The sequence below is a fragment of the Rhea americana genome, unplaced genomic scaffold (assembly GCF_003343005.1).
Source record: "Rhea americana isolate MKP2758 unplaced genomic scaffold, rheAme1 scaffold_411, whole genome shotgun sequence".
NCBI classification, from domain to species: Eukaryota; Metazoa; Chordata; class Aves; order Rheiformes; family Rheidae; genus Rhea; species Rhea americana.
The window spans coordinates 234,371-262,087 of record NW_028186548.1 but is presented as its reverse complement, the minus strand read 5'-3'; the positions used below and the strand labels follow the sequence as shown (position 1 = coordinate 262,087).

Genomic DNA, 27,717 nt, shown 5'->3' with positions numbered 1-27,717 from the left:
GGGAGGAAGCGGTTTTGTCTTTGACAGAAACACCCTGGAAGGGTATGGCTCCCATAAGCAAATCATGCAAAAAACAGTCCTGCCACAAACTCAGGAGGTAGCTCCTCCAGGGAGTACCATGGTCACTTGGGATGTCTAGTCTGCAGGCCCACGGTGGAGAAGAACCCATCGTGTGGTCTTTTCCAACCATCTCTTCTAACCTGCTCCCTGACCCTGCATTGCTGGTGGCTGGMGAAGGCTAGTGGTGGCTGTAGAGTCACGCCGGTACTGCCACGTGACTGCGCAGCTCTTGAAGGTCTTCTCGGACCCCAAATCACGTGAGCCACTTYTGTAAAGGCAGTTTCCATTGCTCCGAGATGTTCTTCAAGCCAAAGGTTTCCAAAGCTGCCCCCAAAGGTGAAGGGTTGTAGGTATTACACATCCTTGTCCCTCTGTACACCTTGAGCACTGGTGCCCYATGGCACGTTGCTGGCCCTTTCCCAAGGCCTTGAGCCCCCTCTGCAGCCTCTGTGTCCACAGGTGTGAGCACTGTGTGGTTCCCCGTGGACCCGTGGTTTTGCCTGCCTTGGCCTGAACCTCCGTGGCCTCGCAGAAGAGCCAGGAGCTGCCACGTCAGTCCCAGCAGAGCTATCTGATCTCCTTAACTGGGCTGGGGGTCCRGGGCTGCGAGCTGAGTCCCATATCACCTATGCAAGAATTCACGGCCCTTCCTCTGTCCTGCCACCGTGCCGACGGGGCCGGAGGGGAGGTCGCGCGAGACGGGATGCTCCTTACGGCCTGGGTGAGCCTCCAGGCGGCTCTTGSGGAAACAGCCTGTTCGAAGCTTCTCCCTTGCTGGGGGAGGAGCGACCCCCCCAGAACGGGGGCATGTCAGCAGCGAGGGACGTAGAGCCGGGAGCCCTGAAGCTCTTGGGGGCCTTCCCTCATCTCCCGTGGGGCGCAGAGGGTCCCATGGGTGCCTTCTCCATGTGCCAGCCACTGTTTGGGCTTTAGGAGCTGCCACCCCTGGTTCTGGCGAGCCACGTGCCCCTGCCAGCCCCGGGCGAGCACCCAGCCTGCCTGCAACCTTCCCACCCTGTGGCCAGGCACCAACTGAGCACCCGCGGGTGCCCACTGGCAACCTGCAAGCAGCAACTGCTGCTTGCATCTCATTGCCGCTCCAGGCAAATACCATGTCTGGGATCCGGCTTTTTGCCTTTCCCCGAAGCGACATCCTCTTCCAACAGCGCCCAGTTTCCCCGTGGTTTAAGCTGTATCGCTTCGCGTGCTCGCCTGGCTGCAGGCACCTCCGGGGAGAGCAGCGCTTCCCAGCGGGAAGAGCCAGGAGGCCAAGGAGAGCCCTGGAACTGTCTTTTCCTGCCCAAATCCCTGCRTCTCCCCTTTTCTTCCCCACTCCGCCCAAGGAAAGACGCCTTGGAAAACCTCAGCCCGGTTCCGTCCCTCTTCCCTGGGGCTTCGGTGCAGCTTTGGCGGCAGAGCCCTGAGCCGTGACACTGTCCGGCTCCGTTAAATAAACCTTTATTCGACTCGCTTGACAACCTCGTATAAATATTTGACCGTTGCCGCTACTCTAGCGCGGGTTACAAATGCAGCCGGCGTTCGGTCCCCAGCACCTCGGGACCACCAAGCAAAAGCTGGCAGCCGCGGTGGCCCGTGGCGAGGAGCTCCCGGGGGGGAGGCTACAAGCAGCCCCAGGGCGCTGACGCCGGGGGTTGCTGTCACCCGTCTCGCCGTCGGCCGTTCATCCCGGTTGGCGCGGCGTGCCTGGCCCCGGAGCGGGGCACGCGGGCCAGCGGACGGGGTGACGGCCGCGGCCGGCGAGGCCTCCTGGGGTCCCCTCGACGCTGTGCCCGGCCCGGGGGTGACGGAGCSGCTGCCCGTGGGCTCCTGCCGCGCGGGGAGCTCACAGGCGCTCGCGTTTCACGTGCACGAAGAGCGTGGCGGGGGACAGCGAAGCCCCGTCCTTGGAGAGCAGGCGGATGTGGCGATAGCCTGCGGGCAGAGGGAGAAGCGGGGTGAGAGCGCGGCCCTGCCACGGCGGTTCGGGGGCGACGCCGGCCCCCGCCGCGTGCCCCTGACCCACCTTCCCGCATGCTGGCGAGGGGCAGGGTGAACTGGCCCACGAAGTCGTTGCAGGAGGTGCTGTCGTAGTCCTCCACCACGAAGCGCACCAGGGCCAGCTCGGGCACCCGCAGCTGGAAGGTCAGCGTCTCCTCCCAGCGGGGATTGAAGCCTGCACCCCGCGGGTCAGCGGGTGGCATGGGCACCGCAGCCACCCCCGGCACCCCCGGCACCCGGCCCRGGGGCTGCGGGCGCAGGGACCGGGCTCACCTCCCCACTAGGGCCATGGGCTGCTTAGCCTCTAGCTGGGCTGGGGTGTTCTGCGGGGGTCATACTGGGGCCAGGCTGGGGTGTACTGGGGTGGGGTGTACTGGGGAAGACACATGGGTCATACTGGGGTATACTGGGAGAGACAGGGGTCATACTGGGACTGGGCTGGGGTATACAGGAAGGGAAGGGAGTCACACTGGGATCAGACTGTGGTACATGGAGGGGACAGGAATCATACTGGGGGAGAGAGGGGTCATACTGGGGCTAGACGAGGGTATATTGGTGGAGGAGAGGGGTCACACTGGGGCCAGACTGGGGTATATGGGGWGGGACAAGGCTCATACTASGGTATACTGGGGGAGACGAGTCACWCTGGGGCTGGACTKGGCTGTACTAGGAGGAACAGGGGTCACACTGACTGGGCCAGGGTATACTGGTGAGGCAATGGGGGGGGTCAAACTGGGAATATTGGAGGAGGGGACGGGGGCAGACTGGGGCCTGGGCTGGAGTGTACTGGGAGGGAAAGAGGGAACCACCACTGAGGAGGACTGGGACGAGCCAGGGACTTGCCACTGATGGGTATCACAGGTGGCGTACTGGGGGTGCCCCAGAGACCGGGGTGCCCGGAGGCCGAGGTGCCCTGAGGCCGGGGTGCCTGGAGGCCAGGGTGCCTCAGAGGCCAGGGTGCCCGGAGGCTGAGGTGCCCTAGAGGCCAGGGTGCCCRGAGGTCGGGGTGCCYGGAGGTCGGGGTGCCCCAGAGGCCAGGGTGCCCGGAGGCCAGGGTGCCCTAGAGGTGAGGGTGCCCGGAGGCCAGGGTGCCCTAGAAGTGAGGGTGCCTGCAGGCCAGCTGCCTTCTGCCGCTCACCGTTATTGAGCTTGTGCCGGGTTTGCTTCTTGCCGCAGTCGGCAGGGACGCCGTGGATCTCCACCCGCACCAGGGGGTCCACGATGGAGCTCCTCTTCTCCGCGTTGAGCTTGGGCAGCTGCTGGGCCGTGATCACCTGGGGGGAGGACAAGAGGCAGCTGGGCTGGTGGTGTCCCAGCAGGTGGCCGGGCGGCCGGGTGGGTGGTCAGGGCCTCACCCTGATGGCCAGGGCCAGGTGGTGGCAGGTCTGGCCAGGCCCTGGCGTCGCCTCGGGGCCGAAGGAGCCCTGACTGTTGCGCAGGAAGCCGGGTTTCAGCACGTAGCCGCAGCACCCGTTGCCCAGGAAGCGCCCGGCGTTGAGGTCCATCTCRTAGCCCGGCGTCTGGAAGTTCAGAGCCACTGCCAAGGGGGAGAGAGGGCACTTAGGGGGCGGTCGGGGAGGGGACGTGGGCACCAGAGAGGCACCGTGGCCTCRAGGCCCTCAGGCGGTGAGGGCCAAGGGGTGCTGGGTCAGGGTGGGCTGAAGGATGCTGGGTCAAGGTTGGCCAAGAGGTGCTGGGTTGGGGTGGGACGAGAGSTGCTGAGGTGGGGTTGGAAAAGTGGGGGCTGGGTTGCTTTGGGCCAAGGGGGACTGGGTTGGGATGCGCCGAGGTCTTGGGTCGGGGTGGGCCAAGAGACGCTGGCCAGGGTGGGCTGAGGGGTGCTTGGTCAAGGTGGGAGGAGAGGTGCTGGATTGAAGTTGGGCCTGGGTTGGGACAAGACAAGGGGTGCTGAGCTGGGGTGGGTCAAGGGGTGCTGGATTGGTTTGGGCTGRGGGGTGCTGGGTCAGGGTGGCCCATGGGCCAACCCATGTGTTGGGGTAGACCAAAGGCCTGAGGGGGCTGATGCTGGCATGGGGTGTGCTGAAGGGCACCAGGTCAGGGGAGACTGAGGGGTACCAGGTCAGGGAGGTTGAGGGGGGCTGAGTTGGTGGGGGGCTGGCTGATGCCCACGCTTGGTAGGGCCAAGGAGGTGCTGGCTGATGGGTGCTGGATCAGGTGGGCTGAAGGGTGCTGGRTCAGGGTGGGCTGAGCAGTGCTGGATCGGGTGGRCTGAGGGGTGCTAGGGCGGGAGGGACTCGCGCCGGGGCGGGYGGTGAGCAAGGAGCGGCGCTGCGCRGCGCCGGCCTCCCCGGCGAGGCCGCACCGAGCTGGCAGCCGGCATTCCACATCTCCTGGGGGTTGTAGTTGGAGGAGTTCATCTTGAGCCCCAGGGGGTAGACGCGGCTGAGCTGCCGGGCGTTGTAGCGGACGAAGGCCTTGCCTGCGGGAGAGCGAGCTGAGCGGGAGCCGGGTGCGGAGGGCCCATTACCCCCAGACCATCACCCCTTATCCTGACCCTGGAGCTCAGATCCTGACCCAAGACCTCAGTCTCTGACCCTGGACTCTGATMCCAAACTCCAGACCAGGTCTCCTGGACTCTGACCCTGGATGCTGGACCCCAGAGTTCCTCAACCACACCAGACCTTGGGCAGCTCAGCCAGGCCAGTGCATCCCCAAGCATCACCATGCAGAGCAGCCCAGAGCAGCCCAGTTTGTCCTACCCAGTGGTTGCCCCACACCTGGCCAAGCCCAGAAGCAGCACCCATCCCGTCAACCTCACCTGCCTCCCTGATGAGCTTCCGGGCCTTCCTCTCGCTGAAGGATGACATTTCACAGGGCCGTGGGTCACGCAGGGCCTGAGCCAGGCCGGGGAAAGGCACGGCTTGGCAGTACACCACCATGGCGGAAAGCTCTGGGGCCACCTGTGAGGCCTCCTTGGCCTGGGGGAGCCAGGGCAGCCTCAGAGCTACCCCCCAGCTCCAGCACCCACCCATGGACCATGGCCCCCCACCCAATCCACCTGGGGCTCTAAAGAGCCCTAATTAGGCTGGCACTGAGTGCTGAGCCCTGCAAGGCAATGGAGACTCTAAGGCAGTGGAGCACCSAAGGCAACGGAAACCCCAAGATGATGCAGACCCCAAGGCAATGGAGAACTTAAAGCAGTATAAACACAAGGCTGTGGAGACCCCCAGGCAGTGGACACCCTGAAGCCATGGAGACCCTGAGGCAATGGAGAACCCAAGGTGATGGAGAACTCCCCAAGGCAATAGATATACCCCAAGGTGAAGGAGACTCCAGGGTGATGAAGACCCTGAGGTGATGCAGACCCTGGATATGGAGCACCTAGAGCCATGAGGGAAAATGGAGACACTGCTGGGAGGTTCCCAGGCTCAGTTCCCTTTTCCCATGCCCATGGACACAGGCTGCTCAGCCCCACAGTGCTAGACCCTCTGCAYACCCAGCTCCAACACCATGACCCACCTGCAGTAGTTTGATCTCCTGCAGAGAATGGAGCGACTAGAAGAGGAGAAAGATAGACCATGTCAAGGGATGGCCAGGAGTGTTTGGCCCCCAGCACCGCCAGTCCAGCCGTAGATGGTCTTCTCCAGCATCAGCACTGGCCTTTCCCAGCCAGAAAACACATGGGGATCCCAGAAGGGCTCAGCATGGCACTGTGGCAGCACCATTACGGTCATCCTTTGGGGCAGGAGCAGCCGGAGTGAGGGAGCAGCCCTGGATCGGGGTGCTGGGGCTGCCCAGTGCAAGGCCASGGCAGGGCATGCCATGTCTTCCAGCCCGCGGTACCCACTACTGTGCCATTGGCATGCTGGCAGTGGGGCTGAGGAGAGCAGCAACACTTGGGAGCCAGCTTCATGCCCACCACCCCTTACCTGACGGCTGCCTCTCTCCTGCAGCTTCTCTTCCTCCTCCTCTTCCTCCTCCTCCTCCTCACGGTCTGACAGGGAGCCGCTGCTCCAGGACTCATGCTGCAGGTCTGGCAGCTTCTTCCCTTTCACCAAGACCTTCCCCTTCAGCTGCTGCAGGAGGAAGGACCAAGCTCTGAGTTTGGCGGGGACACAGGACTGGCCCAATGGGGACAGGGACACGGCAGMACACAAGCTGGTCCTTGCTGCAGCCTGGAGTGCCCTTACCTCCGGGGATGGGAGGTCCCTAGGGTCCTGCCCCTCCAGCGGCTGGGTCAGCAGCATGTCCCCCAGGATGGTCTTCATGTGACGGGCCATGGTGGCCTGCTGCTCCAACCCRCAGTGGTTCTCCAGGGACAGGATGACGGGGTAGGGCGATTGCTGTGGACRGCAGGGCCAGGTAGGGCTGACCGAGTGGCCAAGGGCACCTGGCACTTGGGGCACCCACTGCCAGCCCCACCAGAAGCACTGCAGCGCCCACCTTGTGGAGCATCACTTACCTTGAAGGCGTAATCACGGATGCTCTCAATGACATCACGGAAGAGGATTTTGGAGGTGAGCGTGTGGCCATGGTAGATGACAGGCTCCCCGTTGGAGCCCTCCCAACAGTCCAGCTCCACGCAGCGGCAGCCCTTCATGAACGCCCTGCCCACGTGGAGCTGGCACATCAGCCCCACGGCACCTTGGCCAGTCAGCAGCCCCCAAAGCAGCCAAGAGCAATGGGGCCATGGCCACCAAGCTGTGCAGCCTCTCAGGTAGCCCAGAGCCCCGTCCAGCCACCGCGCGGATCCCACCTGATGTAGGCTTCAGTGCTGCTGGTGCCACCAATCTGGTTGTCAGTCAGGTAGGTGTTGTGGGAGGTGGAGATGAAGTAGTGGCACAGGGGCTGGTTCATGTCCTGGTACACCTTGGTGTGCTCCTGGTTGAGGATGTCCCCATCGGCGGAGAGCAGATACATCATGAAGCCGTCGAGCATCATGAGGTCCTGCTGCTTGGCTGGGGGACACGGCGGCGGGGTGTTGGGGAGGGCTGGCAAGTGCCCACACCACCATGGGTCCAGCATCACGGCACACAGCAGGGAACCATCTCCACCCTGAAGGCCTCTTTTCCCATAATGTCACACTTTCCCCGGGGCCTGATACTGTGGCACCCAGTGGACACGGAGGTYCCCTTGGCTTCTGTCTGCACCCTGATGTCCCCTGTCCCAGAGTGATACACTCACCTTGAGCTTGGCATTGAAGCACCTAGCGGCCATGGAGGTCACCTTGGTGTCCCTCCTCACCCTCGTGTCCCCATAATGTCACCCTCACCTCAGACCTGGCACTCTGGACCCAGGGGACGTGGAAGTCCCCTTGGTGTCCATCCCACCCTGATGTCCCCTGTCCTAGAGTGATACACTCACCTTGAGCTTGGCATTGAAGCACCTAGCGGCCATGGAGGTCACCCTGGTGTCCCTCCTCACCCTTGTGTCCCCATAATGTCACCCTCACTTCAGATCTGGCACTGTGGACCCAGGGGATGTGGAGGTCCCCTTGGTGTCCATCCCCACCTCAATGTCCCCTGTCCCCCCAGCGCCCCATGCTCACCCTGGGCAGACAGGCCAAGGACCAGCAAGGACACGGGCTGCCAGGGAAGGGCCAGGGGACACACGGACGTGGTGCCAATGCCCACGCCGCTGCCGCCGCCGCTGCCAGAGGAGCCCACAGGCCACGCCGCCGCCCCGCAGCTGAGCTTGCCCATGGCTCAGCCGGGCTCCGCAGCGGCCGGTCCCCTCCGTGCCACCACTGCCGCCGCCGCCATCGCCGCTACCTGTCTCGTTGAGCTCGTAGGCGTGGATGATGGCGCGGGCCCGGCGCGGGCTGGCCTCCTCGCCCTGGTCGCGCAGGAACTGCCGCAGCTCCTCGGCCGACAGTGCGCGACCCCCCTCGCCCGAGTAGCGCCGGAAAATCTCCTCCAGCTCGGGCCGCCGCAGCAGGCGCCGGCAGAACTCCTCCACCTCGCGCTCCTCCAGCCGCTCGTCCCCGGAGCGGTCGCACGCCTGCAGGACGAGGAGGAGGAGGAGGAGGAGGGAAATGGGGGGTTCTTGAGGGACGTGGCCACCTCGGGCCGCCCCAGCCCACAGCGGGCGGGTTGTGGGGCACCTTGAAGAGCTCGTAGGCGCGACCGTCGTCCACGTCGACGTTGATCATCCGCAGCACGTCCCTGACCTCGCCGAAACACATCCTGTCGTCCTCGTCCTTGTCGGCGCGCCGCAGGATAGCGCCGAGCCAGCTGCGCCCGGGGGGTTAAGGCAAACGCCCGGCGCCTCCCGCGCCCCCTCGCCCGGCCGCCCGCCGCTCCCGCTTCGCCCGCGCGTGGATATTGCTCGAGCTTCTCCCGCTGGCTCATGGCGTCCGCCCGCGTCACGAGTTTGGTGAGGCCTTGCACCCAGCGCCGGGCGTCCTCCTCGCGCCGGGCGGCCAGGTCGAGGTTTTTGCGCTCCCCTTTGAAGACGACGGTGAAGCAGTGCCCCTCGGGGAAGGAGGCGCCGTGCTTGCGCAGCCCCTCCGACTGGCGGCCCCAGCGCACGCCCTCGATGTGCGTCACGGAGACTGCGGGGACACGAGGCGCTGCCACCGCCGCCGGCGCTTACCCGGCCTTTTCAGCCGCTCTAATCCCCGGCTAGACAGAGCCCCGCGGCGATGGAGCCGCTTCCCGGCGCTGCGACCAGTGATCCCAGCTGACGGGGTTGGAAACGGGCCCTGGGGCTGCTCCCGTTGCCCCAAGGACGGAGATGATGGCAGCCAYGGTGGCACTGGGAGCACTGGGCTGGGGCTGGGGGCTGTAAGGCCTGGGGGGAAGGGACGGGGGGCTGGGCCCCCTGTGCAGTGTGGCTATGGGTCAGGTACAGGTTGGGGGCTGGGCACTGGGCTGGGGTCCAAGTCTCCAGTGGTGCCCAGGGTCTCGGSTCATGCCCAGGGTTCCAGGTTGTGCCCAGGGTCCCACGATTGTGCCTAGGGTCCTCAGTTGGGACCAGGGTCTCGGGTTGGGACCAGAGGCCCAGGTCATGCCCAGAGTCCCAGGTCATGCCCAGGGTCCTGGGTTGTGCCTATGGTCCTGGGTTTGTGCCCAGGGTCCTCRGTTKGGACCAGGGTCTCAGGTGGGGACCAGAGGCCCAGGTCATGCTCAGGGTCCAGGATCAGGGCCAGGATCTCAGATTGCCCCCTGGGTCCGGGGTAGTGCCCGGGTTCCCTGGCCATGCCCCATCCCAGGTTGTGCTTTGGGTGCCACTGGCGGGTTCGGGGCCCCAGCTGGTTCCCAGCTGCTCCCTGCAGTTCAAGGTGGTGCAGGGACAGGACCTGGAGCCCTGCGCTCCCAGGGGACAACCCCGGCCACCAGCACGTACAGATCTGCTTGGAGTGAGCRCGCCGGAAGCGCCTCTCGAACCAGATGGTCATGCCATCCTCAAGCAAGCGGTACAGGCGCTCCTTGGCTCGCCGCGATGACTTGATCTTCCAGAGCAGCGAGCCCTTCAGCATGTGCTTGATGTCCTCGTCATCCGTCAGGCCTGTGAGGGGATGCACCCATCRGCACCCGGCACCCTGCCACTCCCCAGGCGCACCCACCTGGCCCGGGAGCTGGGTGAAGAACCACAGCCAGAAGCTTCCCCTGGCTCAGGAGCACACCCGTGTGCACATCTCCACACATCACTGCACGCACAACCCTCTACATACCCCCGCACACACGCCTGCACGTGTGTGTTCCCACGCGGGAACAACCGCCACACACACCCCAGCGGACACACGCCTACGGACAGACACAAGATGGCATGGGACAGGACAGGATAGGTAGGATAGGACAGGACAGATAGGACAGACATGATGGGAGGGGGTGGAGGAACGGGATGGGGCAAGATGGGACAGGACAGACATGATAGAATGGACATGGAACGGGATGGAAGGACAAGATGGGACAGGCCAGGATGGGGTGGGATARACATGATGGGATGGTATGGGGGAACAGGATGGGACAACATAGGACAGACCAGATGGGACAGGGCAGACAAGATGGGATGGAGGGACAGGATGGGACAGGACRGGATGGGATGGGATAGACATGATGGGATGGTATGKGGGAACACGATGGGACAAGATAGGACAGACTAGATGGGACAGGGCAGACAAGATGAAACAGATGGGACGAGACAGACATGATGGGATGGAGGGACAGGATGGGACAGGAAAGGATGGGATGGAAGAGACATGATGAGATGGGATGGGGTGGGGGAAYAGGATGGGACAGATCAGATGGGACAGGACAGACAAGATGAGACAGATGGGACAGGACAGACGTGATGGGCTGGAGGGACAGGATAGGACTGGACAGGATGGGATAGGACAGACATGGTGGGATGGGGCAGGACGGACGTGACATGACAGGACAGGATGGGATGGGATGGGCCACACAAAGCAGGATAAGACAGGACAGGACTGGACAGACGGGAAAAGATGGGACAGATGGGACAAGCCACCACTGTCCAGTCTGTCTCGTGCTTGTGCAGAACAACCCTGGGCAATAGCTCCAGGGCCCTGCCCAGCCCATGGGGCAGAGGCTGGTAAATCCCAACTGAGCCGCCTAAATCCTGCTTCCCTGCCCCACACGCCGCTGCCAATGGCAGAGCCCCGAGCAGCCTGGGAACAGCCTGGGAGGCTGGACCGGAGGTGAGTCACCGGCCCGGTCGCAGGGGCTTGCGCCCGGCCTCACGGCAGGCTGGGACTTTCCCGTCTGTTATCCAAGAAACAGCTCAGTTATTTCCTCCTTTTTTTTTTTGCAATCTGTAAAAATAGCCCCAGTGCTCCCGCGAGTGCCGGTCCCGGGCCCGCGGCCAAGCCCCGGGGCCGGGCCGGGCAGCTGCGGCGCTGCCAGGAGCCRCCGAGCCGCGCACACGGCCCGGCCAGCGAGCCCAGGGCTGCGCTCGCCCCCGCAGGGTGCCAGGAGGTCGGCCGACGCGGCCTCGGCTGCGCTGGGCACCCAGCACCCCGTGAACGCAGCTAGCGGCACCCTGGCACCATCGGGGCCTGGATCCGCTGTCCCAAGTGTCACGTGAGCAGATACATGGATGCACGGACACATAGGTGCATGGATAAACGGATGCATGGATCCATGGATATATAGATGCATGGATACAGGAATGTAGGGACACACGGATGCATGGACATGCAGGTGCATGGATGCACGGATACACGGATCCATACATACACAGATGCATGGACACAAGGACGCAAGGAAACACGGGTGCAGGGACACATGGACACACAGACACATTGACACATTGCTATAAAGACACAGGGATGCACAAGACACTTGGAWGCACGGACACACAGACACAAGGATGCACAGAGACACGGACAGAGGGATGCACACACAGGGACGCGCAGACACACACACACACGGATGCACAGACCCAGGGACACACGCGTGCGCGCACGCAGGCAGCCCGGCGGGCAGGCGCACAGACGCACCAAGACGTGCAGCTCCGGGCACGCGGCCCGGCATGGCAGCCTGCCCCCGCCGCGTGTCCCCATGGCGCCCTTGCCCCCCGGTACTTAAAGGGTGAAGGGTGCCAGGTCAGCTCTGCTCTGGTTCGGTACGGAAGTGGATGGAGGAATTGCTCCACTCCCATGAAGAGGTCAGGTGTGGCCTGAACTCAGGCGAGGGGAGGCACCAGGAACCCAACGGGAAAGGGTGGGTGGGATGTGCCCAGCGCCCTGCCACACTGGAGGGATCTGTCCTTGCCATGGGGACCCTTCCCTGCTGTGGGCCACCATGGAACCTCTCCCAGCCATGAGGACACCTCCCCGCCATGGGGACCCAACCCTGCCATGGGGACACCTGTCCACAGTGAGGACCTCACCCAGCTGCGGGACCCTTCCTTGCAATGGACCCTTCTTTGGGGACCCTTCCTGYGATAGGGACCCGTCCATGCCATAGGGGCCCTGGTCACCTTGGAGACCGTCCCTACCATGGGTACCTGTCCCAGTCATGGGGGTCCCTGTCACCTCAAGGATCCTCCCTGCCATAGTCACCTGTCCCTGCCATGGGGACCTCTCCCGGCTGCAGGGACATATTTCTGCCATGGGCACCCACTCTGCCACAGGGACTTGTCCCAGCCATAGGGACCTTGGAGACCCTCCCTGCCATAGGCATCTGTCCTGGCTATGGAGTCTCTGTCACTTTGGGGACTTTCCCTGCCATAGGGACTTGTCCCTGCAATGGTTCCCAAGGTGGCAGGGGACCCTCCGTGCCCTAGGGACCTGTCTATGCCATAAGGACCCAGCCTTGCCATGGGGACACCCGCCCATGGTGAGGACCTCATCCAGACATGGGAACTTTCCCTGCTATGGGAACCCCATCATCTTGAGGACCCTCCCTGCCATAGGGACCTGTCCTTGTCATTGGGACCACTCCCAGCTGTGGGGACACTTCCCCGCCGTAGTGACCCCACCCTGCCATGGGGACACCTGCCCATGTGCGATCTTTTCCTGCCACGGGGACCCCAGTCACCTCGGGGACCCTCCCTGCCATAGGCACCTGTCCCAGCCATGGGGGTCCCCATCACCTTGGGGACCATCCCCTGCCATGGGGCCCCCTTTGCGGGCTGCCCCCTCCCACCCCCCCCCGCGATGGGACCCTCACCCCCACCCCGGCGGGCAGCAGCGGTGGCGCTGCCCCGTCGGAGCCCACGGGGGCCGCGGCCGCCTCCCCACGGGGGGCCCCGGCGGAGCGGGGAGCCCCCCAACCCCGGTCCCCTTCCCCCCCCCGCCCCGGCGCTCACCCATTTTCTCGAGGGCGCTGCCGAGCCGTCGGGGGCCGCCGGCGCCGTGCGCGGGGGGCGGCGGCAGCCGCTGGGCACCGCGTTGCGCTTTCCAGCCGCAGATCATGGTGCGCCGCGGCCGGCACCGGGGCTGGAGCCGGGGCCGGGGCCGGGGCCGGGGCCGGGGCCGGGGCCGGGGCCGGGGCCGGGGCCGGGGCTGGGGCCGGGGCTGGGGCTGGGCGGCCCCGTCGGGACCGGGGCCCGGCTCGGGGAGGCGCCGGGAGGAGTCACGTTGCAGCCCGGGAGGCGTTAACCGTTTGTGCCGGTCCGGTCGGGAACGGGCTGCTCCGGGGACGGGACGGGACGAGGCGGGGAGAGAGGTGGGGACTGCACGGGGTGGGGGTGGGGGGCTGCACCGGGAACGGGCCGGGCCAAGAAGGCTGGGGACAGATGGGACCCTCGGGCCAACTCCTCCCCCCCCCCAGCACGCCTTGGGGACAGTGTCTGCTGAGCTAAAGCAGGACTTGTCACAGCTCTGGTGCCACCAGGCAGCCAAGTGCACTGCGATTAAGTGACGCTAAGAGTCAGGGGCATGCAAGGATGTGCGGGAAGGTGCCCGCTTTGTCCCCGCCCTGCAGCCGAGGGTGGCACTGAGGCGTCGGGGGAGCCAGTGTGACCTCGAGGTGATGGTCCTCTGCAGAGCAGGGCTGGGCCAGCAGAGTGGCAGCTCGCTCCCTGCGACCAGGAGGGGGATGGGGACATCGCTTCCCRTCCTGGGAGCCTCCATGCAGATGCAGGTGTGCACGGCTGTGTGTGCATGCACAGACGTATGTACATGCATGCCTGTGTGCAGGTGTGTGCACACRTGTGCATGCATGTCTGTGTGTGCAGCCATGTCCATGCATGCACCTGTGTGCACGCATTCRTGCACGTGCATATGTGTGTATGCAGCCTGTGTGCAGCCTCATTCGCACGCAGGGACACATAGCTATGCGAGCATGCATGGGATTTTATCCTAATCCAGGGAATTCCCCCCCCCTTTCCCATGGATACCATAAGCCCTTGGCTTGCTGAGGCTGCATCAGAGGGGCTGGCCAAGGGCGCTGGGGCTGTGCAGCCCCTCACAAAGCAGGGCCAGAGGTGTGTGACACTGGCAGGGGGCGATGCCAGTGATGCCRGGTGGCAGACAGACAGGTTTTATCCAGGGCATCTCGGCACTGGCATTGCCCACAGAGCCGGTCGGGTGGCTACACCCAGGGAAAAAGGTCTCGGCTTTGATTTTAAGTAGCTGCCCTTAATTTTGCACAAGGCTTGTGCRCTCATATCGGGGGTATCATCAACCCCATCTATTTTACCAGCGCAGCCAGCTGTGGGCTTTCAAAACTGGAATAACTCCAGCTGGGAAACGCATGCAAGAACTATTTTTGCTTTCTTTCAGCCCATTTCTCTGTGCTGTGCTCTCCCTGCTCGCCCATCGCCCAGCTTTGCCTAATGCTTCCAGCYCTGCTCTCGTTGCAGCATTTCTTCAGGGCACCTGGAAAGCTTCAAGGTCCCGAATTCGGGCCAGGGCAGCCCACATCTTTCGGGGAACTGGGACCGTGGAAAGGTGCAGGCTCGTGGAAAGCTCTCATGGACCAGTTGGATGCGGCCGGTGCCCAAGGCTGATGTAACGGGACAGCCTGTGGTGCTGCTCCACTGCACTGGGGGTCATTACGATGCATGCACCGTGCTTATGGGAGGGTGCAGATGTGTGCAGAAGACAGAGCAACATCTGGGCAGCTGAAGTCACATCTRCACAGGAGGCACAGCATTGGGGCAGATGGTGCAACAGCTGGGCAGGCGATGCAATGTCGGGGCAGGTAGTGCAAAATCTGTAAAAGCAGTGAAACACCTGGCAGGTTAAGTAACATCTGTGAAGATGTTTCAACATCTGGATAGGAAGCGCAAAAGCTGATGAGGCTATGCAACATCTGTGCAGGTAGTGCAACAGCCAAATAAGCAGTGCAACATCTGGGCGGGCAATGCAACATCTGGACAGGTAGTGCAACATATGAGCTGGCAGTGCAACATCTGGGCAGGCGGTGCAACCTCTGGACTGCCCCTCGGCTAAGCACCACTGTACCCAGCCCGGTGCACGGGGTGTTTCCGGGATGTGGGGACTTAGCCCCCGCCTCTTTCGGCCCCGGTGGTGTTGTCTCCTCTTTCAGCGGAGGCTTTGCACAGATTTGGGAGCTGCGAAATTTGCAGCCCGAGCGCCGCGCCGGGGAGCGGCCGGATCCAGCCCAAAACGGACTTGCAGCCCGACAAACAGGCTCTGCCCTGGCGCTGTTGCAAGTCCTCCCCTCCCACCCCCAGCGCGCTCCATGGGGAATGGCATTGCCGGGAATTGAGCTCCGGCTGCAAAGTGCTTTTGGGAACGCTCGCAGGGGAGAAGCGGAGCGTGAACCGGTGGGGGAAGCACATTACATAACAGCAAGCCAGCGAGCGCCGCCGCCGCTATTATTCATAGCAGGATTAGAGGCCGGGGAAGCGCGGCGCATTGCAGAAAGTAAACATGGGGCGCGGGCTCCGCGCCTGCAATCGGGGCTTGTTTTGCAGTGAGTCGGAGCCAGCGGGCCCCAGACGCCATCACGAAGGAGCAGAAAGCCTGAGTCATGCTGAAGAAATGGCAAAAAAAAAAAAAAAAAAAAAAAAAAAAAGAGGTAGAAAAGCCTCTTCTCAGCTTCTCTTCTGGATCTTGAACTTTTGCACTGGGCGGAGGAAATGTTTCCAAACGCTCCAGCCACGTGAGCTGGAAATGTATTGGCTCCAGGGCTGCAACAGGGCGTTCCTGGGCCCAGTGGGCTCGTGGGTGCTGGTTTTCTGCCCTCACCCCGAGGACTGCAAGCAGAGCCAGTGTCCCCACTCCTGTCACCAGCACGGTCCCAAGTCACCCCATGGCCCAAGAGCACCCCCATACCCAAATCACCCTGTGTCCCCACGCCACCCCCACATCCCAGGCCATCCCTGCCCCTTGGGTCCTGGGACAGTCATGTCCCCATAACATACGTTTATCTCTGGGCCCCTCTGTGTCCCCACACCATCCCCCATTCCCACACCACCCTGCCTTCAAGGAAAGATCTTGGAGCAGAGGGCGAAGCAGTCTTGCAGCACATTCGTGTCTTGCAGCTTCACCTTGAAGGCTTGGGGAAAAGCCACAGCCCCCAATTCTGCCCCTTCTTTACACCAATAACAGATAACGATAATTAAGAATTAATAACGATCCATTACTTTGCAAGATCCAGCTGTCTCATGCTCCTGCAGGCCTGCCCGTTGCAATGGGTCCATGCCATTGCCTATTGCCCTACTGCATTGCCCCATTGCATTGCCCTGGTGCCCTTGTGCATTGACTCAACGCGCTGTCTCGGTATGTTGTGCTGGTGCATTGCCCCAGTGCCCCGCTGCACTGTCCTGGTGCCCCAGTGCATTGCCCAAGTGCCCCTGTGAACTGTCCCAGTGCATTGCCTTGGGTGCCCCAGTATATCGCCCCATTGTGTTCTCCCAGTGCCCTGGTGTGCTGGTGCATTGCACTGGTGCATTGCTCCAGTGCTTTGGTGCATTAACTCTGTGCATTGCCCCAGTGCACTGACCTGGTGCTCTACCCTGGTGCATTGCCCTGATGCACTGACACAGTGCACTGTCCCAGTGCATTGTCCGAGTAAACTGTCCCGGTGCACTGTCCCGGTGCACTGCCCCGGTGCACTGCCCCGGTGCACTGCCCCGGGGCACTGTCCCGGTGCACTGTCCCGGTGCACTGTCCCGGTGCACTGCCCCGGGGCACTGTCCCGGTGCACCGTCCCGGTGCCTTGCCCCGCTGCACCGCCCCGCTGTAACATGGCCCCGCGCGGCGCCGCCTGGAGCCCGCAGGGGGCGCCGCGCGCGAGCCGCCCGCCCATTGGCTGCGGCGCGCGGCGGGGGGAGAACGCAGCGGCAGCGGGGTGCGGAGCCGGGAGCGGGGGGCGGTGCGACATGGCCCGTTCCGGAAGCGGCGAGCTGATTGGGCGCGCCGCGGCGGCGCGGATGGAAGGAGCGCGCTGATTGGGCCCGCGCTCCCCCCCGCCCCGCCCGCCGCTTCCCCCGGCACGCGCAGCGGGGCCGCGGCGGCGGGGCGCGCGCGGGCGCAGCGCCATGGAGGAGGCGGCGGCGGGCTGCGGGGCGCAGTTCCGCGCCGCCGTGCGGGTCATCCAGGGGCTGCCGCGGAGCGGTGAGTGAGGGCCGGGCGCGGGGCGGCCGCGGCGCCGGTCCCGGCCCCGGTCCCGGCGCCGCTGAGGCTCCGTCGTGTCGCAGGTTCGTACCGGCCCTCGTACGAGGAGATGCTGCGTTTCTACAGCTACTACAAGCAGGCGACGGCGGGGCGCTGCCAGGRCCCGCGGCCCGGCTTCTGGGACCCCATCGGCCGCTACAAGTGGTGAGGCGAGGGGGTCCGGGTCGCGCTGGCCGGATCCGGTTCAGGCCGGTTCGGGCTGGTTGTTCCCCCCCCCCTTAGTCACTTCACGGTTCTGTCGCCCGCAGGGACGCCTGGCACAGCCTGGGGTGCATGTCCAAGGAGGAGGCCATGGCTGCCTATGTGGCCGAGATGAAGAAGGTGGCCCAGAAGGTAACGGGGGGAGCGGGGGTCGCGTTGGGGGCCGGTGCTGCCCGCTGGGCCCCGCAGCGAGCTGTGGCTCTCCCCAGGTCATCGACACGGTGCCCATGGACGAGGCGACGCAGGAGATGTTCGAGTACTTCGAGCCGCTCTATGAGGTGATCCGYGATATGCCCCGGCCCCCTGAGGCCTTTTTCAAGAGGAAAGGGGGTGAGTGGCAGCCGCTCTTCCCCTCGCCCCAGCACGTCGCTCACCTCTGCCACGCACTCCTCTCGGTGCCTGTCACATCGCTCCTGCGCTTGTCATCTTCCCGGGCAACTGCTCACCCCTGCATTGGTACCCAGCACGGCCCACACCTAACTGTCCTGCTCGTGCAGGGGATGGACACACCAGGTCTCCTCTGGCCTCCTGGCCATTGAGCAGGTGCTGATGAGGTGCTTCTTTGAGCATCACTCTTACGCAGCTATCTCTRGGCTTTCCCCAGAATTTTGGGGAGTGAAATTGGGATTTGGCTCCCAGATGTCCCACGGCCCAAATCCATGTACAGCCCCACGTTGTAGAGCAGGTGGATCAGCTCCGGTTTAATCTCCTAACGGCTAGGCTGTCCTGCTTGGTTAGCCTTGACTCTGGCTCACCTCTGGGAGGGGCTGGCCGTGTCCACCAGGCCAGGTCATCTGATGTAAACAGCTGGGCAGGTCTGTGTGTTTGCAGTAGAGTGGRTGTGGAGAAATTGGGGTTGAGAAATAGGATTATTGAGACCTGGAGATGCTGGGACTGCTTTGCTCTAGAGGGCTCTTCCTAGCCCTTCCATGTGTGTGTCTGTGGTGTCGGCTGTTGCATGCTGAGAGACTCCTAGGGACCTCTGGAGCAGAGTCCTCCGCATATCTGACCTGCTGTGGGCAGAGAGTTGTGCAAGCAGGACTGTTGTGGATTCTTGCCCAGTTAGCTTGTGTTGAYGACTTCCTGAACACTGGAAAACTTAATGCTAATCCGCTTGATGGGCTTCTGTGGCAGGCAGATTTGTAGKATAGCGGTTAGCACTCCTTCCTTTCTGCCCTGTCAGTCTGTTCCTGCTAAGCAAAGGGCCTGAGTTTATACCCACCCTTTGGGGTGACTTCCGCAGGCAGTAGTGAGAGGTTGGGGACTGGGAGATGTGTATGGAGCCTAAGTGGACACTAAGCATGCTGCTTGTCTCCCTGGGCAGGGGGATAGGAGCTTTACAGAGCAAGGAGTGTTTGGGTAAGCAAAGAGTTTTACTTGGTGGTCTTTAATTGAGAGTCAGCCATGAGGTTTCGGAAGGAGATCTACTGATGAATAAACATGCAAACTTCAAACATGGAGATTTTGCTGTACCTAATTTCCAGCAGAAGACTAGCTTGGCAGTAGATGAGCTGTGGGATGTATTCAGAGCAGGTATAAACTGCCCTTGTTCTGTTAATGTCAGAAAAGCTCTGACAAGCAGACTCGCCACCAGCCTGTCCCAGGCATCTGTCCTGCCCCATACCATTTCTGACAGTTACTGTCGCACCCTGCCTCGGAGGAGGATGCCAAAAACCTGTTGCCTGTAGGGCATGCTCCTTAGCCCCAACATATCACTTGGCCTTATGATGGCTGGTCCTTCCCATGATATCYAAGCATTCTTGTTCTCTATACTGGTGCTGATTCTGGTCCCATTAAAAGATAAATAGGCTTTATTTTGCTCTGGAACATAAAAGCTTGGTCTAAACTCCTAATCGTTATCCATCTGGAAGTGTCATCCTGTGTTGGTGTCGCTTTTAGATGACAGTGTCTCATTTAAGTCTAAACCTGATAGTATCTACAAAATAAATATATTCAAAGTGCCTGAATCTTGGTATAAATACTGAAGTTTTTAAACTGCTGAGTCATTTGTGTTAAAGGTTCTGAACCTACCTTGAGCGTTGGTGCTGTTGCAGCTTTTGTTAATGATAAGAAAGGCAGTTTTAGAATCTGCGGCTGGTAGGTGCTCACAGATGTGCTTGAGGTGAAACCAAAACATGGCAGGTAGAGGCCCTCGAAAGGCTGCCTAACTTCCTGTGCCTCAGAGGACAAAGAGGATGCACAGGGTGGTCAAAAGCCAGACTTACGTTATTACAAAATCAAAATACCATAAACTGCCACTTGGAACACAAATTGTGAGTGGTTCAGGGTCCAAAGAGATCTCMAGTTAAGAAAGCTTTTACAACCATCTTTGTACGTGTAGGCCAAGATTTGAAGMAACTACAGTTAAATTCTCCTGCCCTAAAGCACAGGCCAGATGTTGCCTTGCCGGCCCTGCAGGCAGGTGGAGGCTGGTGTCGGAGCCAAGCTCTTCTTGGAGCGATCGTGTGGGAGGTGACAGGACCCTGCCTGTATCTGCCCCCCTGTGTCTGTGTGGGGCAGGCTCTGGGATCGTAGCAAACGTGCCGAGGAGGGATCTGGGGATGGGGGTTGGCTCTGGGCAAAGCAGCCTTCACACTACCTGCTGCGTGGAGTGGTGCAAGGGCCTTCTGAGCTTGGTGGGATCCGGTCACCGGGACTGGACCCTGGGAGGTCCCGCGGCCGCCGTTGGGAATAGCGGCCCCTTGGAGATGCACGGGCAAGGTGCTGGGCAGGGCAGCATTGCCACATACCGGCCTGGCCAGGAGCAGAGAGCAAAGTCCCAGCGGCTGGAAACACTGCGTGGCCGGCCTTAACCCCGTGGGCTCTGCAGAGCTCCTGGGAAATGGAGAGGGAGCCCAGCTCTGCTGAGAGGGCCAAGGCCCGCTCYGGGGTGCTGCCACGCGAAGCAGGTGTTGGGGTTTCGCGCTGCCTGCTGATAGCCCTCGCGGTCGATGGCAACGCGTGCGCTGCTCGGATGCGTGTCTCCTCAGCCAGCGCTTCTTGCTTTGCCTCTGCACGTTAGTGCTGATGGGCCCAGTGACCTGGCAGGGGACCGGGGTGGCGGCCGTCACCRRTCGCTGTTCAGCCAGCTGTTGGCCRGAGCTGATAACGGAGCTGATCCCTCTGCCTGCTGCTGCAGGGGCCAGCAGGGGAGCAGAGAGATGAGACCGTCTGTACAAGGCAGCTCTTGCTGATCAGTCTGCAGCGATTCCTGGACTGTCAGCAAACGAAGCAGGCGCTCGGCTCTCCTGTGCCTTAACGTGGGGGCAGGCAGGCAACATCAGGCAGATGGCTTGGGAACAGCCAGTCCCTGGAGAGGAAGGAAGCCTTTACATCCCCCCCCCCCCCGGCCCCACCATGACCGGATGCTCCCGACAGGCCTGGTGGGAAGGTGGTTGCAACTCCGTGCGTCCCCCGCCCAACTGACGGGGAAGCAGCGCTGTGAGGAGCTGGCCGCATGTCCCGCATGGAGCAGAGCGGGGCGCACTGGGCTGCAGGACCGTCTACAATGCTTTAATGCTGTTCTACTCCCTCCCCTTTACGCAGGCAGTCAGGAGCAGGTGACTGACCCCAACGGGGACAGCCAGGAAGGGAGCCTGTCTCAGGATCGCTTGGAGAATGCTGTGCCTGAGGAGCAGAAGCGTGGGGAGCAAGTGGCAGGTTGGTCTCCCTGGTGTGGCCAGCGCCCGGCAGAGACCCCACAGAGGAGGCACAGGCCCTTGTGCTGGCCGAGGAGGAAGCAGCAGGGCTGGACTGGGCCTCCGTCCATCCGCAGAGCTGTTGGCTTCAGGCACGTCCGGTCCAACCCTGGTTGTGTATCAGCATTTTACAAGTAACTGGGAGCTGGTGTTTTTTGTGGATCCAGCTCTTGGAGCTGTTCTTGACCTCCGGGTAACCTTGAGCATGTTGGTTGTCCCTGTTGCTCTTATCAGTAGAGAGAGGTCTGATTATGCTAAATTGCAGGGGGAGATTTGAGGGCTGGAGTGAGATGTGCTTTTGTGGACTGGGAAAACGTTGTCCTGGAAAGTCACAGCCCTGGGAGGGAAGTTCTTCGGCGGCTTGAGCCAAGTCTGCCCTGCCCCTCTTTTGGTACCAGGAGGTTGTGCAGAATCCTCATTCTCCCTGTGTCAGGCTGTCTCTGTATTGGCTAATGTCTTGGTCCTGATTCCTTGTACAGCGCCCTGCACGCTCTCCCACCCACCTGCGCTGGGGAAAGTGATCTCTGTGTGCCTCTCTTGATGGCACACAGTGCTCCTGGCCTCGAACATCCTTGCCTGCAGGGGCCTCTCGCTCTGTGTTGAGTGCTTCGGGGAGGAATTCCTCCTGATGCGTTCCCGGCCCTCCCCTAAGGAGCATATATGGTCACAGAGCGAACGCCTGCTTCCAAACCGTGGCAATCCTCAAGTGAACGTGGGCTGGGAACGTGAGCGGAGCTGGGCAGCCTGCCTGCRTGCCCGCCTGGGTGTGCTCTGACCCCGGGTGCTGACTGCAGTTGGTGTTGTTTCCAAATTGGAAGGGCTCCATGTGATATTTTGCTCTGGGGTTTCCACTGGCTGCTGTCACATTTTGGCAGCCCTTTCCCCAGGTGGGAGCTATACGTGTGTGAAGAAACCGACCCTGAAATAGCAGCTTGCCGTTTGGGTTTGCCTGCCTGTGAGCCTGACTCTGCAAGCTGGTGGGCAGGAAAAGGAGAATTTGGTCCTTGGATTCAAGGCCACAGTCCCGGTGCTAGTAACAGAGCCAATTCYTTCACCGTTGGGGTGTTTACTTTCCAGCAGTGAAAGCAATGCTCTGCTCCCTCATGCAGTGGGAGTAACGCTTTCACGTGCCCTGAGCGTCCCAGCTGAGGGATTCTGGCCTCTTCCTCGTGTCTTGCTTTGTGAACGCTGACGTCGGCTTTCTGGCTGTTTGCAGACCTGTCTCCTTGTGGCCACGCTGGGCTTCTGCTGCTGTGTGAACAAAGCTGCTCCTGAAGTACCTTTCTGTCGTGCCAGTGCTGCCTGCRGCTGAGCCGTGTGCTTCCCTTGCAGGAGATGGGCAGGCTCCTGCCACTGAAGCGCTTGAGGGTAGCCAGGTGACCAGTGACTCTGAGGGGGAAGTTTACTGTGATACCTTGGAGCACATGGAGCCTGACCAGGTAACATGTTTTGGGGCAGGGGAGCTTAGAGGAGGGCTGGGAAGTGCTAGGATCCTGCTGCCAGCCTGACAGAGGCTTCCCCTCCTGGCAGCCTTGCCCTGCCCTGGCCCAGTGTGTTCCGTACGGGTGGATTTCAGCCTCTCCGTACTGCTGAACGCTCTCCCCGACTCCGCGTGCTCCTCTTCTCGCTGCCCTGGCACTGCCACGCTGCTGCTGCCCCCAGGAGCCCTGCCAGAGCGCTRAAGACTCCCCCAAACGTACAGTGTAACAGGGAGCGTCGCTGCCCTGGTTACGCGCCAGAGAAGGGTCCGTGTGCCGCTGGAGCCCGGTGCCCGTCACCGAGGGGAGGCTGAGGAGCCCTCGGCGTGCCCTGATCTCCCCAGCAACGCTGTCAGCCCCTCTCGCTCCTGCYGCAGTGGGGCTCCAGCTGGGCACTGGTGACCGCAAAAGGAGGCAGCAGGAGGCCTGGTGCGGGCTGGGCTGCCCGGGAGCCCCGAGCAGGCCCGGATGCAGGGCACGCTGTGCCACGCTTGCGCTGCCKCTGCTTCCTCTCCGCTTGCTCAGCCTGGGCTGTTTTCAATAGCCGTCTTGGGTACCACCACCAGCAAAATTTTGCACTTCGGTTACTACAGTGAGGCACTGAGAACCTGGTGGGCGAGAGGGAGGAAACCACCCGGATGCCTGGGTTCCTTCCAGAGCTCTTCTGCCGGCTTGTACCTGGGCAAATTGTTTTTCTCTGGGTTTCTGCTTTGTTGCTTTCCGAATCAGCTGATAACTTGTCCTCCCGTTGTGATTTGAGCCGTGTGTGTGGCTCAGCCTCTCTCATCCTCCACCGCTGTAAGTGCTGCTGTTCAGTCCTATGCTGCAGAATGGGGAGGAGAAGCTCRGAGAGCAGGAGATACTTGGAGCTGCTCAGGGCATTGCTGGCYGTCACAGCCCAGGAGGCGACCACCCTGATGTGGTCGCAGAGCCCTCTCTGTGCTCCCGCAGCCCCAGGGAGGGGGGTGAGGAGCGGGGTCTCAGGCCGTTCTTCTCTACCTTTGCGCAGGCTGGGCAGCTGCTGGCCAAGCAGGGTCTCTCCCTGAACGGCATCYGGCCTGGGCCTGAGCCCCCGGTGCCCCGCGCCGCTAGGGAGGGAGAGCGGGGTGAAGGCAGAAGACTAGAGGGGAAGAGCAGCACAGGCCTTGGCTCTGAGAGAGGTGGGTGCAGCGCTTGGCTCCTGCGCACCTTCCCGCTGCTCCGTCCCCGCGTCCTGCGCCCGGGGCYGGGCGTCCGTGGTGTGGGGTGTCTGCGCGGGGGCTGAGCGGAGAAGTGAGGGTTACTGGGGGGCAGGGTTTAGCTCCAGCACCCGGGGATGGGTCAGCAGCTGTGAYTTCTTGTCTCTTCTTTCCATCCATGTGTTTGTTTCCAGGCAGTTCAGGGTTTCACTCCTCGAGACCTGGGCCTGACGGGCTGGCTTACGTGGGGTGAACCGGGGGAGGAGGGGGGGGGTGAGGCTGGGCACCCCCCGCAGAGGGGAGGAGCTGCCACCTCACCTGAGTGCGGCCCACCCGGCCCGCTTATCTCCCTGTTAATGTTTCTGCAAAGCCTCCCCGGCTGCTTGACCTTGGGAGTTAACTTGTAACTGAGGCCAGTTAAAGCTGCTGTGGGGATGGGTGCGAAGCGACCCTGGCCTCCGCTGGCTCCCTCCACCGCCGGCGCTGAGCTGGGCAGCTCCCCGGAGCGCTRGGGTGTAGCTGAGCGCGCAGCCTGGCTTGCTGAGGCTGGCAGGAGCGGGGATAAGGAGCAGCCTGTGTTGCAGCGAAGACCAGCCTGTCTCCCACTCRCAACAAGGATTATGTGGGTGTTTCATGGCCCGGAGGGAGGCTGGTTCGGGGCCTTCGCCGAGCCCAAAGGCCTGGCAGAGCTGCAGCACGGAGCTGTGGCTAAGCRGGCTGGGCGTCCTGCCCGACTTCCAGCGTCCTGCCTCTGCCGCCTCGCCGGCTGAGCTGAGGCGACCTACGTGTGCCTCTGGGGAGGCCGCGCGCCGCAGCCGCCACCACTCCCAGGGACGTGGCATCAGTCGGTGCCCCCCAGGACCGTGAGCGCTGGGCCAGGCAGAGCGCCAGGCCACTGGAGAAGGATGCGGGCCACTGGGCTGGAAGCTCACGGCTCGTGCCAGCTGCAGCGCGCGGGCAAAGGCTGAGCGGAGCTGGTGTCACGCAGGGAGCCCACGGCGGAGGTAGCCCACGAGACGCGCCRTTTGCCGTTGGGTAACGTCCTGCAAAGCTGGTAGATGAGTCTGTGATGTTCTGGGACCTTTGTAGGGGCCTTGCTGCCAGCGTCGGCAGAAACCGGTGCTTGGCCAGCTGCTCCCGAGCGGTGGCCTTGCCCCTGCACCGCTTATGCTGCGTTACTGCTCTGCCGCCTCGCGTCTGAGCAGCACCTGCCTGTGTGCCCCCCTCCCCAGATCCGCAGCTCGCTGCGGGAGAGCAGGACGCCGAAGGTGACGCCGAGCTTGCCTGCACGAGCCGGGGGATGCCGGAGCAGCTGGACACACGGGTGGTGGGCGCCGTCCAAGCCCTGCAGGCTGACATGCAGCGAGTGCTGGCGAGGCTGAGCCAGCTGGAAGCGCTCACCTCTGCGCAGGTGCGTGCCCCGCCGCATGGGCAGCCGCCGCGCGTGCCTTGCACCCACAGCCCGACGGGGCTGCGGTGCCTCCAGCCGTGTCGCTACGGTCCAGGCGCAGGCTGCGGGGCCGGTGGGGCTTGGCTCCGATCCCTGCAAACAGGGAGCCTGAGGTTTCCCGGGTGCTGCGAGACCTCAGGTTTTCATGACACGTGCCAGCAGGGTGGAGGCTGGTGCAGCTCTGATCTGCCCCAAGGTGCAGGCGAGGACCTGCTGCCCCCGTGATTCCCATTGCCCCTGGGGTCCCATCCTGGCTGTGCTGTCTTGGTACTTTGTCGGCGTTCCAGCTGGGCTTAATTCTGCACGTTTCCTGCTYGCATGAGGACTCTGGCTGCCAAGGGGGTGTCCAGCCATAGCTGCACCCYGAAAGCTCTCCTGTCTTGCAGGTGGACCTGTCTGAGGCCCATCCCGACCAGCTGCTTGCTCCGCAGGTGAGTTGGAGGTGGACACAGTGCTGCAGGGCCTTGTCCTTGGGCAGCCCGTCCTGTCCCACGTGTACCCACTGGGCAGGGGCCTGCCTCTGGCGCCTGCCCCAACCCAACCTTGGAGATGCCACAAGGTGGGGGTAGATCAGGACAGCAGAGGGTCCCTCAGCTGGAGAGTAGGGGACAGCACCAGGGATGCGCCCCCAGCATCCAGGCACCTGGGATAACCCTATGGATGTGGTCRGGGGCACATGGAGATACGGAAGAGCTCCATGGAGCTGGGAGGGGATCGCAGGGCTGCAATGATGTGCTGCTGCAGCCCCCTTTCCAACTAGGGGGACGTCTGATCTTGCTGGGGACCCCAGGRAACTTCTCTCCTACTCCACATCTCTCTGTCCCCTCCCCAGGCAGCGTTCCCGTGGCCCCTGGCTGTGTCCCCTCACACCCTGCTCTTCCTCGTCACCTGGCCCTTCRTCGCCCAGTGGCTGCTGCGCCGCTTGCAGGGCAGGAAGAGGTGACCGCCCATTGCCGAGCAGCCATCCTGGCGCTCGCTCGTTATGAGACCCGGCTCCGTCGTGCGACCGCCGCCCTCAGCCTGTGGAGCGGGTGCTGCCGCTGATAACTAGTGATTCTGCTTATCACGAGCCAGGCAAGAGCAATCAGATCAACGCAAGGAGGGAAGTACCTCCCCCCTTCCTCCCCCCACCCCCGGCAACTGGGCTGCTTTTAAGCGACTGTCCCAGGCTTGGCCGGCCGGATGCGAGGCTGGAGCTGCCCGGAGCCCCTTTGTGCCCACCCGGCCCGGGGAGGAGGAACCGCTGCTCACTGCCGTTGTCTGTCGCTCTCAGGGTCCCTCCAGCACCGCGGGGATGGCAAAAGCACTTTGCACCCAGGGAAAAAATCCGGCCGCGCTCTTGCAGGAAGCGCCGTCTTCGAGCACCGCTGCACCGCAAGTGGCAGGCGGCGCCTGGCCGCCCCCCCTCGCCCCCGCCGGGCTCCCAGCTGGTGCCGCTGGTGGCCCACGCGAGCTGGACGCACGGCGCCGAGCTCGGCTGCGGGAGCGGCGCTGGGAGCCGCTGCCTGCTTCGCTCTGGCCCTGCACCGCTTGGACAAGCACAGCTTCCTCGAGGAGCGGGAAGGGGGACTGAGCTTGGGGGTTGGGGGGGACAACACAGGCTTCGGCAAGGACTGGCACCTGCTAGCGAACAGCAGCCAGCCGAGCCCGGCTTTGCCCGTCGAACGGGAGCCAGGGCACCTTCCCRGGCAGCTCACTGCTATCACACGCAGGGGCGGGGGACTAGCTGCCGACTGCCACTCGTCACTGCGGCCCCCCCCCCCCGGGCAGGGAGGGTTGGGGACAGGCAAGGGGGAGCGCACTGGCCCCAGCGCCGTGTGGCCAGCAAGCTGGCAGAGCCCCAACAACCACAGCGGGGGGGAGCCCAGTTTAGAGACTGGTTTAATAATGTGTATTAACAGCCAAACCTGCCCGAATTAAAGTTGCCTTTCATCTAGCACGGGCTTCTCTGTGCCCACAGTGACCCCCAGAGGAGGGGGGGCAGCTGGGCCCCGGAGCCAGTGCCCGCCATCGCGCTGGGGCCAGCGCCGTGCTGGCCTGGATGGGGCTCGGCCCTGAGCACCCAGACTTGTCCCCACCCAGGTGGTGACAAAGCTCTGAGTCCCTCGAGTCCCCACGAGCGTGTGCGGGCTGCTTCCCCCCCCCCCCGGGGCCACCGAGGAAGCTCCGGCACACCGCGCCCCAGCAGCCGTGCGTCGCCTCCCCCCCACCGTTGGGTGCTGCGCGGCGGCCGGGCTGGCAAGCGCGCCGGGGCGAGAGATGGGCTTGCCTTGGCGCGCGAGCTCTCCGYGAACCCGGCTGCGGCCCAGCGCTGCCCTTTACAAGGCCCGGCCCCAGTCCTCCTCCCTGGGGAGGCGAGGGGGCCCCGCTGCTCCCAGCCCACCCTGGTGCCTTGGCTACGCAGCCCCCCGCCGCCGTGCCAACGTGCCGCCTTTTCAGCCCCTCACTGTGCCCGCCGGAGGCCCGGGCTGGGGAAACGGGAGCCGGCGCGGCCTGCCCGGGCCAGGAGCCCAGCGCGGCCTGCGCCCACCGTCTCCAGCTGCTGCGAGGGATTGGGAGGGCAGGTGTCCCTGCTTGTCCTGTGCCCCCCTCCCCTCCCAAATCCACGAGGACAGATGGGGGGGGACCAACATCC

General features: G+C 63.1%; 2 protein-coding genes across 6 annotated transcripts; one reads left to right on the top strand and one right to left on the bottom strand.

The window, feature by feature from the left end:
* Positions 1-1,813: 1,813 nt before the first annotated feature.
* PLCD3 (phospholipase C delta 3) lies at positions 1,814-12,964 on the bottom strand. 3 transcript variants are annotated; one of them, XM_085314805.1, is made up of 16 exons: positions 12,796-12,960; positions 9,367-9,528; positions 8,344-8,572; positions 8,123-8,252; positions 7,791-8,019; positions 6,776-6,977; positions 6,482-6,626; positions 6,210-6,362; positions 5,949-6,095; positions 5,539-5,574; positions 4,838-4,997; positions 4,382-4,498; positions 3,414-3,595; positions 3,197-3,332; positions 2,084-2,233; positions 1,814-1,992 (listed from the first exon to the last, which is right to left on the bottom strand). In XM_085314805.1, the coding sequence occupies exons 1-16, from the start codon at positions 12,899-12,901 to the stop codon at positions 1,904-1,906; spliced, it is 2,373 nt and encodes a 790-aa protein (XP_085170931.1). In that variant the 5' UTR covers positions 12,902-12,960; the 3' UTR covers positions 1,814-1,903. The 3 variants fall into 3 exon arrangements, with proteins under 3 accessions (XP_085170931.1, XP_085170930.1, XP_085170932.1); XM_085314804.1 differs by having other exon boundaries at positions 6,776-6,900; positions 7,791-8,572; positions 12,796-12,963; XM_085314806.1 differs by lacking the exons at positions 1,814-1,992; positions 2,084-2,233 and adding an exon at positions 2,287-2,338 and having other exon boundaries at positions 6,776-6,900; positions 7,791-8,572; positions 12,796-12,964.
* Positions 12,965-16,894: 3,930 nt separating this feature from the next.
* ACBD4 (acyl-CoA binding domain containing 4) lies at positions 16,895-27,018 on the top strand. 3 transcript variants are annotated; one of them, XR_014897030.1, is made up of 11 exons: positions 16,896-17,017; positions 17,101-17,221; positions 17,326-17,410; positions 17,488-17,608; positions 20,825-20,938; positions 22,309-22,415; positions 23,464-23,614; positions 24,865-25,043; positions 25,469-25,513; positions 25,915-26,156; positions 26,356-27,018. XR_014897030.1 is itself a non-coding variant. In XM_085314801.1 (10 exons), exons 1-10 carry the CDS (start codon positions 16,942-16,944, stop codon positions 26,023-26,025), a joined length of 1,110 nt encoding a protein of 369 aa, XP_085170927.1. In that variant the 5' UTR covers positions 16,896-16,941; the 3' UTR covers positions 26,026-27,018. The 3 variants fall into 3 exon arrangements, 2 of the variants coding, with proteins under 2 accessions (XP_085170928.1, XP_085170927.1); XM_085314801.1 differs by having other exon boundaries at positions 25,915-27,018; XM_085314802.1 differs by lacking the exon at positions 20,825-20,938 and having other exon boundaries at positions 16,895-17,017; positions 25,915-27,018.
* The last annotated feature ends 699 nt before the right edge of the window (positions 27,019-27,717 follow it).